Source organism: Oryctolagus cuniculus, chromosome 17 (assembly GCF_051225735.1).
Source record: "Oryctolagus cuniculus isolate XC-2025 breed Fujian yellow rabbit chromosome 17, ASM5122573v1, whole genome shotgun sequence".
Taxonomy (NCBI): domain Eukaryota; kingdom Metazoa; phylum Chordata; class Mammalia; order Lagomorpha; family Leporidae; genus Oryctolagus; species Oryctolagus cuniculus.
The window spans coordinates 52870726-52890170 of record NC_142883.1 but is presented as its reverse complement, the minus strand read 5'-3'; the positions used below and the strand labels follow the sequence as shown (position 1 = coordinate 52890170).

The 19445-nt window shown below is 43.8% G+C and overlaps 1 protein-coding gene across 17 annotated transcripts in view; it reads right to left on the bottom strand.

The window, feature by feature from the left end:
• Nucleotides 1-19445, bottom strand: part of NDEL1 (nudE neurodevelopment protein 1 like 1) — a 56682-nt gene that overhangs the window by 15612 nt on the left and 21625 nt on the right. For 16 of the 17 annotated variants that reach the window (XM_089316585.1, XM_089316583.1, XM_089316582.1 and 13 more), the window contains 5 exon segments: nucleotides 10334-10431; nucleotides 8776-8929; nucleotides 7489-7637; nucleotides 4552-4688; nucleotides 1735-1908 (listed from right to left, as the gene is read on the bottom strand). In XM_089316585.1, coding sequence (XP_089172711.1) covers nucleotides 1735-1908; nucleotides 4552-4688; nucleotides 7489-7637; nucleotides 8776-8929; nucleotides 10334-10419 — 700 coding nt within the window. In that variant the 5' untranslated portion in view covers nucleotides 10420-10431. 17 annotated transcript variants of the gene reach the window in all.

Genomic DNA, 19445 nt, shown 5'->3' with positions numbered 1-19445 from the left:
GCCTTGAACACTTTTTGGAAACTGGGATTATATAAATGAAATTTAATTAAAAACCACTTCACAGACGTCAGCTCTTCAGTCTTCTCACTGATCTCTCTAACCACCTACCTCACGTCTGGGCACTCCTGTCATACAACCGCAGAGTCTAATAGGCAGCAGCTTTCAGGCTAGTGAAATTTACCCTATCAGTTTCAGTCTACAGTATCGAAGTGGAAAAACAGTGTGGCCTTGGGAATGACACCTAATTCTACGTCCTGTGGACTCCCTAAAACTCTCAGGACTTCCAAGGAATGCATACTGCCCTTGTGTGTCCCCTAAACTCAAGTTCTTAATCATGTTGATGAGTGCTCAACTAAAGAATTTTTTGAACCCATCTGCAGAATTCTGGTAAGCTAGATAGAGGCAAAATTTTGTTAAACTCAAGTGTTAGCAATTATGATAAAAGCCTCTGTTTACACATGCAGCTACCCCAACAAAAACTGACAGGGAGAGCTTCTAATGACCTTATACTGCCCGTTCTATCCCAGTACTCTCATACGATTACTCACACACAACTACATGCATCTTCACACTTCATCTAATTCTACCTCATGACAAGGCAGACAAGTTGAATTATCTATGTAGGAGCTATTAAGCACTTAAAATATGACTACCCTGACTGAGAAACTGAATTGCACATTTCATTTCATTTAATTAACCTAAATTTAAATAGTCCTATGAAGCTAGTGGCTACTATGTTGACCAGTAGATACAGAAGAGCTTGCTATACTAACTGCCCAGAGAGTAAACCTCATATCACTCTGAAAGATAAAATCCTATAGATGAAAAGGAGGCAGGAGGACAAATCTCTTCAGTTTGGAGTAAAAAGGCATGTGGGAGTGGGAGTAGCTGAAATCTGATCTGCAAGCTAAATAAAAATCTAAATGGAGAGCTTTAGGATTCCAATCGAAGGTTCTAGCCAGTGGCTACTGGTTTTTCTAGATACTGTTTTTTTCTGCTTATCGGGATTCAAAAAAGAAAAAACAAAACACATATTGGCTGATGGCAAAAAGAATATTCTCAATGTACTACTCATCATTTACTCTGAATGCCACAGTTGAAAATGGCAGCTCTGAAAGCATGTGACACAGTGGGCGTGTCCACCCAGGCCAGTCTCACGGGAGTCTGCATGGTGACCTGGTGGTCCTCTGCACCTTCTGCATACAAACAGAAGTTTCTCCTGGTTCAGTAATTGGGAAAAAAAGTACAACTATTTAACTATAATCCCAAAAGTTGTGTGGGACAAGGAGGCGTGCATGCACACGCACACACACATAAGAGACATGTTAATGTCGTTAGCTTCAAGTAGTAAGTACAGATGGTTCTCACTTTATTTCTTCCAGTGTTTCTAAAATTTGCAGATGGTTTTTATTTCCTTTTGATTTTGTGGGTTTTAAAATATTTTCTACATAACATGTATTACTACTATAATCATAAAATAAACTTTCCCTAAAAATCTTAAACTTTTTAAAATCTCAAATTATTAGGTTATTCAACTTAAGTGTAGCCATCATCTCAGTGATTCCTACCTATGCTTGCTTTAAGAAAACAATTCCTCCTCTGCTTCAGCCAGCAGTAGACTTAACCTATTACAAACTACAATGGCTGCTTAAACCTTAGCAATCCCTGCTTCAGCAACAAGTCCTCTCACATTGCCCAGCTGACACAGCCTCTAAAAGAAAATACGCTACAAACCTTTTGGGGAAGGAAAACTGTTTTCTGTCCCTTTGCCAACAGGTGTAGCTGGCAAGGAAAGTGATGCTTGTACAGCAGAATCCATCTTTTCACAGTCTAGAGTTGGAGAACTAGGAGCCGACTTTCTGGTCACTTCCTGTTGTCTTTCTCGGACTGCTAGTTCTTGCCTCAAATCTAAAATATTGCAAACAAAGGCAGTAATGTACATTAGAGGAACAAATACATCACCAAAGTTGTCTAAAATGTCATAAAGGTATTCTTTCTAAATTACTATGTCTCAAAAAAGAATTAAATAAACTTTCATTTCAAGGAGAATAAAAATGACAACTGTACTGCCTAAGAATTTAGAAATGCTATAACCTCAGACAGCAGTTACCTACACCCACAAGCAAGAAGAAATAGGGCAGAGTTCAAAGGAAAATTCATTGTGAACCAATAAGACAGACAGATCTCTCATCCATGAGTTCACTACTCCCCAAGTGCCCTGTGCCAGGTCAAAGCCAAGAACTTAAAATTCAATCCAGGTCTCCACTGTAGGGGGCAAGAACCCAACTTCTAAAGCCATAACCTAATGCTTAATAGGGTATGCATTAACAGGAAGCTGGAATTAGAAGCAGAGCCAGGACTTGAACCCAGGCACTCTAGTGTGGGAAGTCTGCATCCCAAGCACTGTCATAATGCCAAATGCCAGCCCCCCAAAAATAAATACTTCATCAACTCATTTGCTTTCACTTTGAAATGTTGTAGTTTGGAGATTACTGTGAAATCAATGAAACGCATTTCTATAATTTTATATGAGTTGGTATTTTTTATTATCACTATGAAACATTTTGTTTTAAAAAAGTAGTAGTTAAGGGCCAGCGCTTTGGCATGGTAGGCTAAGCCTCTGCCTGTAGCATATCCCATATGGGCGCCAGTTTGTGTCCTGGCTGCTCCTCTTCTGATCCAGCTCTCTGCTATGGCCTGGGAAAGCAGTGGAAGATGGCCTACCTGCTTAGGCCCCTGCACCCACATGGGAGACCCATAAGAAGCTCTTGGCTCCTGGCTCCTGGCTTTGGATTGGTCCAGCTCTGGCCATTGAGGCCATCTGGAGAGTGAACCAGTCTTTCCCTCTAACTCTGCCTCTCAAATAAATAAAAATCTTTATTTAAATAAAGTAATAATATCACTTTAAAATTAATTTCCTTGCTTTCAAATATTGAATTTTCAACCCAAAATTAAATTTTCCAGTTAGGCAACTAATGTATAGAATATTTCCTTATATCAGAAAAGGATACAGATTATCCAACTTCCAAGATCCAAATGAATTCAAAACAGGATCTCAAGGAGACACTTGCAAACTTGTGTTCATTAGCAGCATAATTCACATAAGCCAAGAAATGGACCCACACCAAATATTCATTCATAGATGAATGCATAAAGAAAATGGATACCGGGGCCAATGCTGTGGTACAGCAGGTTAAGTCACCGCCTACAACGTCAGCATCTCATATGGACGCTGGTTTGAATCCCAGATGCCAAACTTCTAACCCAGCTCCCTGTTAATGCACCTGGGAAAGCAGCAGAGGATGGCCCAAGTCCTTGGACCCCTGTACCCACGTGGGAGACCTGGATGAAGCTCCTAGCTCCTGGCTTTGGCCTGGCCTAGCCCCAGCAGATGCAGCCATTTGGGGAATGAACCAGTGGATGGAAGATCTCTTTGTGTCTCTGTGTAACTCTGCCTCTCAAATAAAAAAATCTTAAAAAAAAGAAAAAGAAAAAGAAGTGTCTAAAGTAGTTGAACTCAGAGAAACAGAAAGCAGAACTGTGGCTGCCAGCAGCTGGGGGGAGGAAAAAATAGGAAGCTGTTCTTCAGTGAGTATAGAACAAGGTGCAAGAGTTCTGGAGGTCTGTTCCACAACAACGTGACATCTAACACCACTGCACTGTACACTTAAAAATGGTTAAGATGGTAAATTTAACATTATGTGGCTTCTTTTTTTTAACCACAGTAATAAAATACAGAATGGTTTACACACTATGTAAATTATGAGAGACTCTTCAAGTGAATACACCAATCCCTCAGGGAAAAAGAAAAAGGCATGAAAAAAACAATCATTAAAGAGTCAATAGGGTCTGGCGTTGTGGCACATCAGGTTAAGCCACTGCCATATGGGTGCCAGTTCAAGTCCCAGCAGCTCCACTTCTGATCCAGCTATCTGCTAATGCATCTGGGAAAGCAGCAGAAGATGGCCCAAGTAACTGGGCTCCTGGCACTCACATGGTAGATCTGGACAGAGTTTCAGGCTCCTGGCTTCAGCCTAATCCAGCAGCCCCAGGCGTTGCGGCCCTTTTAAGAATGAACTAGTAGATGGAAGACCTCTCTCTCCAACTCTGCCTTTCAAATAAATAAATAAACCTTTAAAAAAGAAAGGCGGTTAGTTCTTAAGCTTACCCTGGCTAGTGTCAGATTAAAAACAGAATCCTGTTAATATTTATTCTATTTATTTGAAAGGCAGAGTTAGAGACAGAAGGAGAGATAAAGAGATCATCTATCTGCTGGTTCACGCCCCAAATGGTCACACCAGCCAGGGCTGGACCAGGCCAAAGTCATAAACAAGGAGCTTCTTCCAGGTCTCCCACGTGGGTACAGGGGCCCAAGGACTTGGGCCATCTTCTGCTGCTTTCCCAGGCACATTAGCAGGAAGCTGGATCGGAAGTGGAACAAGTGGGACACGAACTGGCGCCCATGTAAGATGCCAGCACTGCAGGTAGCAGCTTAACCCACTACGCCACAGTGCCAGCCCTGACAAATATTCTTTAAACTATAAATTTTACCTCTTGCTTCATCCTTTAACCGCTGTACAGAGACCAACAAAGATTCCTTTTCATCAAGTTCACTTTCTAAAAATGCATTCCGTTCTATGGCCTGATTTAGCCTTTGTTCAAAGTCTTCCAGTGAAACTATTGTTGCCCTGGAAAAAAAAATTAACAGTCCATAAAGTAAGTAAATAAATAACGTGTGCAAACAGCTAACACAAAAGGAAACTGTCAGTTTATCTCATGACATTCTTCACCTAGTCTGTTCCACCAAGTTCAAAGAGAATGAGCTGGTCTTTCTCCCAACCTTCCGTGGATTTAGGGTCTCTATTTCCATTCGGGCCATTCAGTAAATTCCTTAAAATTCCTTAAAGAAAGGCCAACTGTTACACTATTTATATTTTCACTGGATTTTAAACATGATACAGTCTCATTTATGAATTTTGAGGAAGAAAACTTTTTCTTTAAAGATTTACTAAGTTATTTGAGGCAGAGTTACAGAGGGAGAGAGACAGGAAAGTGTCTTCCATCTGCTGGTTCTCTCCCCCAAATGGCCACAACGGCCAGAGCTGGGCAAATCCAAAGCCAGGAGCTTCTTCTGGGTCTCCCACCTGGGTGCAGGAGCCCAAGCACTTGGGTCATCTTCCACTGCTTTCCCAGGCCATAGCAGAGAGCTGAATCAGAAGTAGAGCAGCCAGGATTCAAACCAGCGCCCATATGGGATGTCAGTGCTGCAGGCAGAGGCTTACCTTACTATGCCACAGCACTGGCCCCAGAAGAAAACTTCTGAATATAAAGAAGCATGTAAGAATTTGTTTTGTTTTGTTTTTGTTTTGTTTGTTTGTTTTTTTGACAGAGTGGATAGTGAGAGAGAGAGACAGAGAGAAAGGTCTTCCTTTTGCCGTTGGTTCACCCTCCAATGGCCACCACGGCTGGCGTGCTGCGGCTGGCGCACCGCGCTGATCCAAAGGCAGGAGCCAGGTACTTATCCTGGTCTCCCACGGAGTGCAGGGCCCAAGCACTTGGGCCATCCTCCACTGCACTCCCTGGCCACAGCAGAGAGCTGGCCTGGAAGAGGGGCAACTGGGACAGAATCCGGCGCCCCGACCAGGACTAGAACCCGGTGTGCCAGCGCCGCAAGGCGGAGGATTAGCCTAGTGAGCCACGGCGCCGGCTAAGAATTTGTTTCTAACATTAAGTCCCAGGTTCCACTTCACTTACTTCCTGTCAGCTCTTTTTCCACCTTGCATTTCTCATTCATTCAACACCTACTCTGCAATTCCTGTCAATTGCCAAAATGTCTCTGGAATCTATTTCCTCCTCAACCTTCTCTCTGCCTTACTTCTTCTCCCTAAATGGATTACTCCCAAATGTTCTGCACTTCTCCGTGCTTCCAACGCCTCAGTATTACCTTCTTGAATCATAACTCTGATATTACTCCTTTGCTCAAAAAAATTTTAAAGAGTTTCCCTTTGCCTGCAGAGTGACTTTCAAACACAGACCAAAGACTCTTCACAACCTGACCCCTACCATCCTCTGGTCAGTCACTGTCTGGTACGTGGCAAGCAAAATGAAACATCAATACCTCAAGCTCTTTCCTGCTTCTCTGCCTTTCACCTGCCTCTTCACCTGATTAACTCTTGTTCCTCCTTGCAGACATAGCTCTAGTATCTGCAAAGGCTTCTCCAGCTCACCCAGAGGCACTGGCCGCTCCCCTCTCTGTGCCCTGCATTTGTCATGCTGAACATCCATGTGCACCACCCTCAAGGGCGGTGACTAGCTTAGCATTAGATCCTCCACCCTGGCCTATCAGTCACTTCAGAGTCAATAAATGGGGCCGGCGCTGTGGTGTAGAAGGCAAAGCTGTCATCTGCAGTGCAGCATTTCATATGGGTGCTGGTTCGAGATTCGGCTGCTCCTTCCAATCCAGCTCTCTGCTATGGCCTGGGAAAGAAGCAACAGATGGCCCAAGTGCTTGGGCCCCTACAGCCAGGTGGGAGATCCAGAAGAAGCTCCTGGCTACAGCTGGGCCCTGCTGGCTATTTGGGGAGTGAACAAGCAGATGGAAGGTATCTCTCTATAACTCTGCCTTTCAAATAAAAAAATAAATAAACCTTAAAAAAAGGTTAGGGCCAGTGCTGTGGCATAGTGGGCTAAGCCTCTGCCTGTGGTGCCAGAATCCCATATGGGCACCAGTTCAAGTCTCAGTTGCTCCTCTTCCAATCCAGCTCTCTGCTATGGCCTAGGAAAGCAGTGAAAGATGGCCCAAATGCTTAGACCCCTGCACCCACGTGGGAGACCTGGATGAAGCTCTTGGCTCCTGGCTTCAGGTTGGCTCAGCTCCATCTATCTGGAGAGCAAAGCAGCGGATGGAAGACCTTCCCCCCCCCCCCCCGCTTCTCTGTAACTCTACCACTCAAATAAGTAAAATCTTTAAAAAATAAAAAGGTATAAAAGTCAATAAATACTGCAGAAAAAAATATCAGGTGACATTATAAAGTAATGGGACTTACTTTACTAGGTTTGCAGTAGTTAAGAAACAACTAATATAGATGAATGGAAGCTAGGCAACAGTAATAGTATGCCACAGAAAGCTATTCAGGAAAATTCTAATAAAAGCAGTATTTTGAGAAAATTCATCAGTCAATATTAAGGCAGAAGAGAATGAAAAGAAACAAAATATAAAAGCAGAAGATAGTAGAAAATCCAGTAAGACCAACAATTATTATGCACAAGAGGAGAAGGAAATGGGAAAAACCAAAAGAACAAAGCTTGGAAGGGTATTATCTGGGAAGCTAAGAATTCTGGTTCTTTTCAATACAATGAGTTATAGGTGGCACAAACCAAAAGCAAATGTTCTGGGACTAATATCTGTGAGAGGTTGAGGCTAATCATATAGATTTTAATCACCAATTGCCAACTTTGGTTATTCTCCCAAAATGTATCACTCTTTACCTTTTTGCTCGCTCCAGGTCATCATTGGCCTGCTCCAGCTCCCTCACGTACTTGTGCAACTGCTCCTTAATGGCCCGAGTCTGACTTAAATCATCTTCTAATACGGAAACCTGCTTGTAGCTCTGTGCGTACTGATGTTCCAGTTTCTCCTGAAGGCATGAGTAGAGAGAGGAAGGCAACCGTCATTAACTCAGTCTTTCCTTTTTTTCCAGCAAGAACCAGGTAAGAGCAATCAGAGAGCCACACAGGACATTCATCACACCCCACGCAAACTCCAATCATCAGGTTCTAACAGGCAAGGATTCTCTCACCTCACAATACAGACAATCTTCTTTAATAAAAAGAAATAAAATAATGAAATCCCTGCCTCAAAATCCCCAAACATGGTGGAGGAACTTCTGGGCACTCGGGCTGAATACAAACCAGGGTCAGTGCAGAGAAGGAAACTCGCTCGTGAGTTCCACTCCTTGCTTCTTCCCTGCCTCCCTCCCCCCTTCCCAAACCCACAGCTCCCCAGGCACAGAAACAACACTCCTCTCATTTGGCCAAGGCAGGTGGAGAAAAGCAGAGCAAGGGGCTAATCCTTTTACTCCCAAAAATTCCTTTGTAGAAGACAAATTTTTAACTCAAACTAAATTCCAAAACTGAAGGAGTTATAAACAATAAATGCACATTTCATAGAACTTTAAAGACCGCAGAACAAGGCAAACCCTGTGTCAAATCAAGTGGCTCTTGAAAACTTCAGGAATATAAAACAGCTAGCAACATCAGAACTAGAAAAGTGTCAACTAGGAAGTTTCTAATTCTAAACTCTAAACCACTTGCTTCCGTGAAAGAAAACAGTCTATTCAAACATTCACTTTAAGCCTTTTAAAATATTTCTTGTTGGGGTCGGTGCTGTGGTGCAAAGCCCCAGTCTGCAGTACTGGCATCCCATATGGGTGCCGGTTCGAGTCCCAGCTGCTCCACTTCTGATCCAGCTCTCTGCTATGCCCTGGGAAAAGCAGTGGAAGATGGTCCAAGTCCTTGGGCCCCTGCACTCATGGGGGAGACCTAGAGGAAGCTCCTGGATCAGCCCAGCTCCAGCTGCTGCAGCCATTTTGGTAGTAAACGAGTGGATGGAAGATCTCTCTCTGCCTCTGCCTCTCTGTAACTCTGCCTTTTAAATAAATAAATCTTTAAAAATATTTCTTATTGTCTGTTCTCAAGCATCATCCCCAAAAACAGTCTCTCTCATTTTAATAAAAACCCAGCATATTATACACCGGCTTCAACTGCCACCATTACCTTTAGCGCCTCCACTTCATATTTCAGTCTTTGGTTATCAGCTTGCAAGTCTCTATTTCTTTGTTCAGCCTGTACTAATTGTGCCTCCAACTCTGCTTCTAATTCTCTGCTTCCTTCCTGGAATTCAACTAGCTCATCCCGAGCTTCCTGGAAGCTAATCAGGAACAAAGTGGGAAACATCAGTTATAACAGGAACCAAAGATGATTGTATATCAATTCAGTAATTTTTACATGAATGCTAATACTCTCTTAAAATACACTAAATAGTAAAGATAATCAGTTTTGCATCTCTAACTCTGTCTATTCAGGGTCCAGTGAAAATAAGCTGTAAGCCTCAAAAGAACTCATCAACCGATGGTTACAATATCTACACAACATCTACATGGATCAATACCATTATTAATCCTCTACAAAATTAGAGGGGGGATAAATACATCTCTATTTTCACTGAAGTAATTTAAATTCGGCATTTTCTTCAATTCTATTCAACTGAAATTACAGATATTCTCACATCACAATAGAGCTGCTACAGACAACTCAAGATATCATTTATTCACATCACTATTTCACATTCAGGTAGCTATTATACTAATCTCTAGATCTTTTATTTACTGCATTTATAAAGAAGTGCGGCCAGCGCCGCGGCTCACTAGGCTAATCCTCTGCCTTGCGGCACTGGCACACCGGGTTCTAGTCCTGGTCGGGGTGCCGGATACTGTCCCGGTTGCCCCTCTTCCAGGCCAGCTCTCTGCTGTGGCCCGGGAGTGCAGTGGAGGATGGCCCAGGTGCTTGGGCCCTGCACCCCATGGGAGACCAGGAGAAGCACCTGGCTCCTGCCTTCGAATCAGCGCGGTGCACCGGCCGCAGTGTGCCAGCCGTGGTGGCCATTAGAGGGTGAACCAATGGCAAAGGGAAGACCTTTCTCTCTGTCTCTCACTGTCCACTCTGTCAAAAAAAAAAAAAAAAAAAAAAGAAAGAAAGCAATACAAGGTTGGCTATGACTTAGCAAAACTATTACCAAAAAAAGTAAGAAAATGTATAAATATTTTAGATTCCATTTTTTAAAAAGAAATTTAAAACAAACGTTGGTGCATAAAAATTATCCAAAAGTTTTATAAAATTTCATTTATTTAGTTGGGAAAATCTCCACAGCCCTAAAGCACTTCCTGCTCCCTCAAAGTTCAATTGGCTCTAGACACTGACACCGCCTGCCTGAAGAGAGGAAGTCTAAAACACAGGCAGCTGATCAGAATCCCCAAACGACTAAATGATGAGGCAGAATCAGGGCACACAAAGCAGGCCAAGACAACCCATCCCAGTAAGTGCAAAGGAGGCAACAATCCAAAGAAATCATAATTAACACTACTGTTTTTATAATTTGAACAATATATAGATTTACTGTATTTTACACTACATAAATACAAGTAACGTTGCAACTTTCTACAATCTCCACCCTAAATCTAAAACTAAATTTAGATTTATATCCCAAAAAATGCACAGATAGACATGGTATATTCCAAATGCCCTCTGCCATTTTTAGTACACCTTTCAACATTACCTTTGCTTATACTTCAAGGAAAGTTCCTTCCAATAAGCAGTTTCCTCCTTTAAACTTGAAAAATCTGGTATATCTTCACCATCCATGATCAAGAAAGCCTGTGGAAGAGTAAAGACAAACTGTTACAAATTAGAGAACCTAAGTATAAAATCTGGGGCAACACTAAATCAGCAGCATTTTTGAGGGAGCTAAATATGAAACACTCAAGGAGTAGTTAACTCTTTCCTGTAACTCAACCACAAAAACACTGCCCCAGCCTCCGAACAACCAAGACTGTGGCTGAGGTCATGACAAGGAGATGAGATCAACAAAGTCCTTTGGGGCAAAGCCACGTGAGGCACTTCTGGTTGCAGCACTAGGTTCCAGGTGACTGGACTCCACAGAACCATCGTGTACACAGCGTTCTTGAGGCTGGTTTATGGCCAACTGGGCATCAGCTGATATAAACAAGCATGACCTAAGAGATGCTGCTACTGCATGCCCTTCCCTGTTGTACAACTTGCAACATTTTATGCCAAGTGACCTGCTAGAAGATCAGGTACCAGGATCCCAATAATTTACTACTATTACTTTTTTTAAAAACTTCCTGTTAATTTTTTTTTCTAATTTATATGAGAGGTAGAGAGAGGCTTCCCATTTGCCAGTTCACTTTGCAAATGCCTGCAACAGCTGGGGCTGGGCAGAAGTAATGCGCTCAACCCTGGTCTCCCACGTGGGTGGCAGGAACTCAACTACTTGAGCCATCCCTGCTGCCTTCCAGAGTCTGCAGTGGCAGGAAGCTGGAGTCAGGATCAAAGCTGGGAATAGAACCCAAGTACTCCAATGTGCTACCAAGTGTCTTAACCCCTAGGTTAATGCCCTATCTTTAAGTCTTACGTGTCCCCAAGAAGTCCACCAATTCTAACTTCAATGATTTTTTTTTTTTTTTTGACAGGCAGAGTGGACAGTGAGAGAGAGACAGAGAGAAAGGTCTTCCTTTGCCATTGGTTCACCCTCCAATGGCCGCCGCGGTTGGCATGCTGCGATCAGAAGCCAGGAGACAGGTGCTTCTCCTGGTCTCTCATGGGGTGCAGGGCCCAAGCACTTGGGCCATCCTCCACTGCACTCCCGGGCCATAGCAGAGAGCTGGCCTGGAAGAGGGGCAACCAGGACAGAATCTGGTGCCCCGACTGGGACTAGAACCCAATGTGCCGGCACCACAGGCGGAGGATTAGCCTAGTGAGCCGCAGTGCCGGCCACTTCAATGATCTTTCATCATGGTTCTTCTCCTAAGGGATTCAGAAAGGAAGGGGGAAAAAAATCTACTTAGTTAACTTACATCCAAACTGGCTCCCTAAGACCCTAGTTGATTGTCAGGCCAGACGAAATAGCAGACCTTAGGCCTGCTCTAGATACACTGCATTGTTTCCTACCACCTCTTCCCCAAGCATCCCACTTTACATTTCAGAGAAAGGGTTCAAAACTGTCTTTTAACACACCACGCTATTTCACATCTCACGTTTTCTCAGCCTGAACTGGCTCTCCCTTCCCTGCATTTGGAAAGTTCCTATTTAGCTTTAAAATCTAGCTGTCATTGTTTTCCAGAAATCTGCTCACAGAGACATTAAAACCGCTTGCATTCTTGACTACCTCTATCCCCCACACATGCTTTTACTTATATACTTACCACATAGCAATGCAACTGCTTTCATCTTTGTGTCCCTCTTAGGCTGTGAATTCTTTTTTAAAAATTTATTATTTTCATCTATTTGAAAGGTGAAGCAACAGAGAGAGTGAGAGAGTCAAAGAGTGAGAGAGAGAGATAGAGAATGAATATCTTCCATCTGCTGGTTCATCCCCTCCAAATGCCCACAATAGCCAGCCAGGCCTGGCAAAGCCAGGAGCTCCATCTAGGTCTCCCACATTGATGGCAAGGGCCCAAACACTTGAGTCATCATCTGCGGCTTTATCTTCTCTCTGCTAGCTCACTCCCCAAATGCTCACAACAGGCAGGGCTGGGCCAGGCCAAAGCCAGGAGCCCACAGCTCCACCTGGATCTCCTACGTGAATGGCAGGAGCCCAAGCACCTGAGCCATCATCTGCTGATTTCCCAGGGTGTATTACCAAGAAATCGGATGGGGAGGGTAGTAGCCACAACTCTAACCAGCACTCCAACATGAGATGCAGGCACCCCAAGTAGCAGTTTAATCGGCTGCACCACAACACCTGCCTTGATTATCCTGTTTCTCAACGCAATGCTTTCACAATAGTATTCAATAACATTTATGTAATTAGGTCATATTTTATTCTAATCCATACTGGGCAATAAGAACTCAAAACCAGCTTTAAAAGTAAATCAACAAAAACAAATAAGTGGAGAATTTGAATTCACCTAGCAAAAGCTACTCATGGCAATTTAGCAAGAACTCAGTCTCAGACAAGAATACAGAACTCCGATTTCAGGGTGGGTATACCAAGGATGTACAGAGCAGTTTTCAACAGAATACAAATAAAATGTGAGTTTATACATGTAGTTAATTCCTTTGCAGCATACTACAAATTTTCCTTAGTCAAGTCCTTCCTGACCACACCATCTGTATTACCTTGACATCTGCTAATCAATCCTCTGGTTCTCTTAAGTGACCATCATCTGAAAGTTCTGCGTAAGGGGTAGATCCCTGATTTACTTTGCATTCCTTCATGGCACAAAGCATAACACCTTGTTCAGAGAAAGAACTTCATGCTTGCAAATATTCACTCAATACCTACTATGTGTCAGACACGGCTAAGCAATGGATATTTACTTAAAACACACACACACACACACACACACACACACCCTCCTCTAATCTGATTACCCAGACACTGGCACACTTTTGTCTGTATTATTCTACTCTTGGAAATGTATGACAGCACTTTAAAATGTAAACCCTGGTAGTTCTACTGAGGCCAAGTTCTAGGGTTCAAATTCTGCCATTAAATTACTTAAGGAAACTGCTTCATCTCTTAGGGTCTCAGTTTTTCCTATATAATCAAGATTATAGTAGATGACTAACAATGCTTATTCAAATATGTATGCTGGAGGCTGGCACTGTGGCACAGCGAGCTAGGCTGCTGTTTGTAGCACCGGCATCCCATATAGGTGTCAGTTCCAGTCCCAGCTGCTCCATTTCCCTTCCAGCTCCCTGCTAATTTACATGGGGAAAGCAGCAGAAGATGGTCCAAGTGCTTGAGCCCCTGCACCCACGTGGCAGACTCAAATGAAGTTCCTGGCTCCTGGCTTTGGCCTGACCCAACCCTTGCAGCCATTTGGGGAGTGAACCAGCAGACAGGAGATCTCTTTTTTTAAGATTTATTTATTTATTTGAAAGGCCAGAGTTTAGAGAGGAAGAGAAGAGAGGCAGGGAGAGAGAGATCTTCCGTCCACTAATTCACTCCCCAAATGGCCGCAACAGCCAGAGTATGGCTGGTCCAAAGCCAAGAGCCAGCCGGCCGGTGCCACAGCTCAATAGGCTAATCCTCCGCCTGCGGCGCCCACACCCCAGGTTCTAGTCCCGGTCGGGGCACCAGATTCCCGGTTGCTCCCCTTCCAGGCCAGCTCTCTGCTGTGGCCCGGGAGTGCAGTGGAGGATAGCCCGAGTCGTTGGGCCCTGCACCCGCATGGGAGACCAGGAGAAGCTCCTGGCTTCTGATCAGCGCGGTGCGCCAGCTGCAGCAGCCATTGGAGGGTGAACCAACTTCAAATGAAGACCTTTCTCTCTTTCTCTTTCTCTCTCTCTGACCACTCTGTAAAAAAAACACGGAGCCAAGAGCTTCTTCAGGGTCTCCCATGTGTGGACAGAGGTCCAAGGACTTGGGCCATCTTCTGCTGCTTTCCCCATGTAAATTAGCAGGGAACTGGATGAGAACAGGAGCAGCCAGGTCTCAAACCGGTGCTCATACGGGATGCCCACGTCTTAGGCAGTGGCTTTACCTGCTAAGCCACACTGACGGGACGGGCCCTGTAATTATGACTTTCAAACAAATTAATAAATCTTTAAATTATATATATATATATATGTATGGGGGCCAGCACTATGGCACAGCAGGTTAGAGTCCCAGCCTGCAGCGCCAGCATCCTGTATGGCCACCAGTTTGTGACCCGGCCACTCTGTTTCGAGTCTGGCTCCCTGCTAGTGTTCTAGCAAAGCGGCAGAGGATGGCTCAAGTGCTTGGGCCTCTGCGCCTGTGTGAGGGACTTGGAGGGGGCTCCTAGCTTCAGATCAGTTCAGCTCCGGCTGCTGCAGCCATCTGGGAAGTAAACCAGCAGATGGAAGACTTCTATCTCTATTAACTCACTCTTTCAGATAAAATAAAATCTTAAAAAATATAAATATATATATTTATACACATATGGTGATTAGTAACTAACAGTGATTAAATATCCCACCCTGGGGGTTGCTGCCATTGGAGATGCCCACATCCCACATCAGAATGCCTGGCTTAAGTCCCAGCTCTTCCACTTCCAGTCCACCTTCCTGCTAATGAGCACCCTGGGAGGCAGCTCAAGTACATGGCTCCATGCCAAACACTTGGTAGACCTGATGGAGTTCCACTCTTGGCTTCACCCTGGTCATTGTGGGCATTTGGGGAAGTAAACCGCCAGATGGAGGCTCACTCTCTCTCTCTGCCTTTCAAATAAAATAAAAACAAATGTTTTAAATAATAATAATCCCACCCCTCATTCAAGTCCCAGCTTCCCTCTCCACTTTCCTAGATATAAAGGTATTCTTATTTGTGATTGTAACTGAATTTGTAATAAGGTGTAAAAGAGGGGAAGGCTCATGGGGCAACAAGAGGCATCTGTATTTCAAAGATCCAAAGCACTTAAAGGCATCATCATGTGGTGTTGATAACTCCTCAGTTATTGCTAAATCTCCTTGAGGGGAGGAATGTATGTCACATTAACAACTCAGACAAAGAATTGCAGGACACAAGCAGGTGGTATCTAAGGATAAGGTCAGGCCAGCATTGTGGTGTAGCGGGTAAAGCCACCGCCTGCAGTGCTGGAATCCCATATGGGCACCAGCTCGAGTCCCAACTGCTGCTTCACTTTTTTTTTTTTTTTTTTTTTTTTTAAGATTTATTTGAAAGGCAGTTACACAGGCAGAGAGAGAGAGATCATCCATCCACTGGTTCAATCCCTAGATGGCTGCAACGGCCAGAACTGGGCTGATCCAAAGCCAGGAGCCAGGAGATTCCTCTGGGGCTGCCACGCGGGTGCAGGGCCCCAAGGACTCGGGCCATCTTCTACCACTTTCCCAGGCCATAGCAAAGATGCGGGACTGGAAGTGGAGCAACCAGGACATGAGCCGGCGCCCATATGGGATGCTGGCACTACAGGCAGTGGCTTTACCCACTAAGCCACAGCGCCAGCCCCTTGCTCCACTTCTGATCCAGCTCTCTGCTGTGGCCTGGGAAAGCAGAGGAAGATGGCCAGGGTCCTTGAGCCCCTGCACTAAACATGGGAGACCCAGAAGAAGCTCCTCACTTTGGATCGGAGCAGCTCCAGCCATTGCGGTCAACTGGGGAGTAAACTAGCAGATGAAGACTTTCTCTCTCTCTCTCTCTGCCTCTCCTTCTCTCTGTGTAACTGACTTTCAAATAAATAAATCTTTAAAAATAAATAAAGATAAGGCCACAATTCCTGCGTCCCTTGAATGCTCTATATAAAGTCTTTCCCAAAAATGCCTTAACAATTGTGATTACATTTGAAATCTCTAAATATAGCCCTAAAGAAGCTGAGTATAAGCTCATGGGCAACCGTCCTCCAATCTGGATAGATGCTACCACCTGAACACTGCCAACTATGCATCAACGAGCAGCCCAAACACTCAGTTTCTGATACACAACATAATCACGGTTTGGCGGAACGGCAGATCCAAGGGGACACAAGCAGCAAAATTCTGTTGTTACTTACTGTAAACAACAAACATTTTAAGAGGAATGAAAGGTTAAGTCTCTCCAGCCTGATGGCAGGACCTGTGTCTTATTTACAAATCTTTCTGCAGCACCAAAAACATGGAACACAGAAAATCAACAGATAATGGAATTGAACCATAATCTTTTTTATTCCCTATTTAGTTTCAAAGTACCACTTTCCCTTCTCAACATCTAAATTCCTGTTTCAAGGATGGAGTAAGCAAAAAGATCCCTGGGTAGTTTATTTCTACCTCCCAATGCAGCTCATGTATTAAATTCAGATTATAAAACCAGTCATTCCCAGCTGTACAAAATGATGCATGCCCAGCTACAGCCACAGTCACCTGAATGGGATCCACATCAAAAACCAGGGAGATGAGACTTACTGGGAACAACCTTGCAGAGACCACTGCACATCAGCTACCTCGGATAATCATCTTCTGGCCCTTCAGTCTTAAATATAAAGGGACAACCCCACCTAACAAATGAGAAAATCCAGTAGCATGAATAAGAAAATCCTAGGAGCTACTAAATTGTCAGGAAGCAGATAATCTAGGATATGACAGAAAATTTTTCTCCCCCAAGAACCCTGGAGGGAGGTACCTCTGACAGACTTTCCGAGACTCTCTAAAGGAAGGGAGAGAGCCACAACCTGGACAGCACGAGATGCAGGAAACAGACTCCAACCCAGGCCTGCAGGGAACAGTCTCAGGACAAAGTCTGGTTCATCAGACAGATGGACAGCTCCAAGGAAAATGAGGACTCCCATAGAACAAACAGCATGGAGGTGGGCACTGGGTGCAGCGGTTAGGGCAAGGAGTCACATTGGGACACTTACATCGCATAGCAGAGTGCCTGGTTCAAGTCCCAGCTCTGATTCCAATTCCAGCTTATTGTTAATGCACATCCTGAGACACAGTAGGTAATGGCACAAGTACTTGGGTCCCCGCCACTCCTGTCAGAGACCCAGATTGTATTCTGAGCCCCCTGGTTCAGCCTGATCTGGCTCTAGCTGCTGTGGACATCTGAGGAGTGAACCAGCAGATGGAAGATCTCTGTGTCTTTCAAATAAATAAAAATTTTTTTAAAAAAAAGCATGACTGAGAAGCTGGATAAATGTTGAGGTTGAGATAAAAGCACATTGTTCTTTACTCAAAAAGAAATAAAACCTTCAATAAAAAAAACTCAAAAATCAGTTCTGATCCTTATATAAAAATTTTATTTCAAGTAACTAGACTTTAGAATTTAAACACACAAATATTTCCTTAAAATTAATTATCCTGGGAAGCTTTATGCATATCCCAGTGACACTACCATCACTGAAAACATTTCTAAAACTCATTTTGGAATAGTCTTTAAGAGCTAGATAAGAACTCAGCAAAAATTTATTTTGTGGTCACACCTAATTTTATTGTTTCCCAACTGGTACTGTCTAGCTTTATTACTCTAATTTCATTTGTCAGAATTACCCTTTTTAAAAATCAGATTCTGGAGACCAGCACTGTGGCACAGTGGATTAAGCTGCAGCTCACAACTCCTGCACTCCATACCAGAATGCCAGTTTGAGTCCCTGCTGCTCTGCTTCCAATCAAGCTTCCTGGTAATGCGGCTGGGAAGGCACTGGAAGGTGGCCCAAGCACTTGGGTCCCTGCCACCCATGTGGGAGACCAGGATGGAGTTCTTGAATTTGGCCTGCTCCAGACCCAACTGTTAGTTATTTGGAGAGTGACCCAGATGGACACTCTCAATCTCTCTCTCTCCCGTCTTCTCCATGTCATTCTTCCTTTCTGCATGTGACGCTGGCATCCCATATCAGAGTGCTGGTTTCAATCCTGGCTGCTCTGCTTCTGATCCAGCCTTTTTTTTTTTTTTTTTTAAGATTTATTTTATTTGAAGGCAGAGTTACAAGAGTGAGAGTGAGAGTGAGAGAGAGAGAGAGAGTTCTTCCATCCACTTGTTCATTCCCCAGATGGCCGCAACGACCAGCGCTGCACTGATCTGAAGCCAGGAGCTTCTTCCAGGCCTCCCACACTGGTACAGGGGCCCAAGGACCCAGGCCGTCTTCCACTACTTTCCCAGGCCATAACAGAAAGCTGGACAGCAAGTGAAGCATCCAGGACTCAAATCAGCACCCATGTGCCGTAATGCAGGCAGCAGCTTTACCCGCTATGCCACAGCACCAGCCCAGGATCCAGGTTCTTGCTAATGTAGCTGGGAAGGCAGCAGTTGATGGCCCAAGTATGTGGGCCCCTGCCCACCCATGTGGAGACCAAGATGGCGTTCCTGGCTCCAGCTTGGCACAGCCTTGGCCATTTAGGGAATGAACCAGCAGATGGAAGATCTCTGTCTCTTCCTGTCACCCTGCCTTTCAAATAAATCTTAAAATAAAAAATAAAAATTTGATTCTTTACAAATAACAAAAATTTGCTACCACTGCAAATATTCAAAAAAAGGACTTTGGAGACTATAAAGACAATCTGTTCAGTTTGCTTCAAGTTACATTGGGAGGATGTGTTCACTGTGTTATTTGAAACTATGTAACTGGAGATATTAAGGCTGTAGAAAGTTAGCCAATATCGAAAAATACACTGCTAAAAAAAAAATGCTCTCCTCTCCTGGTACATCTATAATTTTCTGAGGTGTTAGGCTGCCTATGACCGTCAGATCTCTAACAACTGACACTCAACTCATCAGGGGCTAAAACAACCTGTCCAAAACGGCTCATGCACAAGAAAACTATTCTTCAGACAATGGTAAGGAAATCTGTTTTGTATATTGTCTTTTTGTTAACAGTTGTAGAATGGACTGAAGCCAAAAGAATTCTTTCAGAACTCACTGTAGGTAGTATCATCTGACTGAAATTCGTCTACTTTTCCCAGAGGTGACACTTAACAGAATTTTTAAATTTTCAAGGTCAATCACAAATATGGTCTCCATTTTGATCCTGACAAACTTCTTTTTCTACTTTATTAGATGCTCAGAAACTTACATCAGAAGTAGTTTTAGGCTTTAGTAACCAAATTTATCTCTGCATGGCTCGAAATGAAGAAAAAAAAAGCTTGGCAGACGAAGGCAATATCTAAGCTTTTACTGAGACTATTTATTTTAAATGCTGCTTATCCAACTTCAATCTATTTAATTTAAAAAGCCAAAGCAGAGCTCCAGCTACATA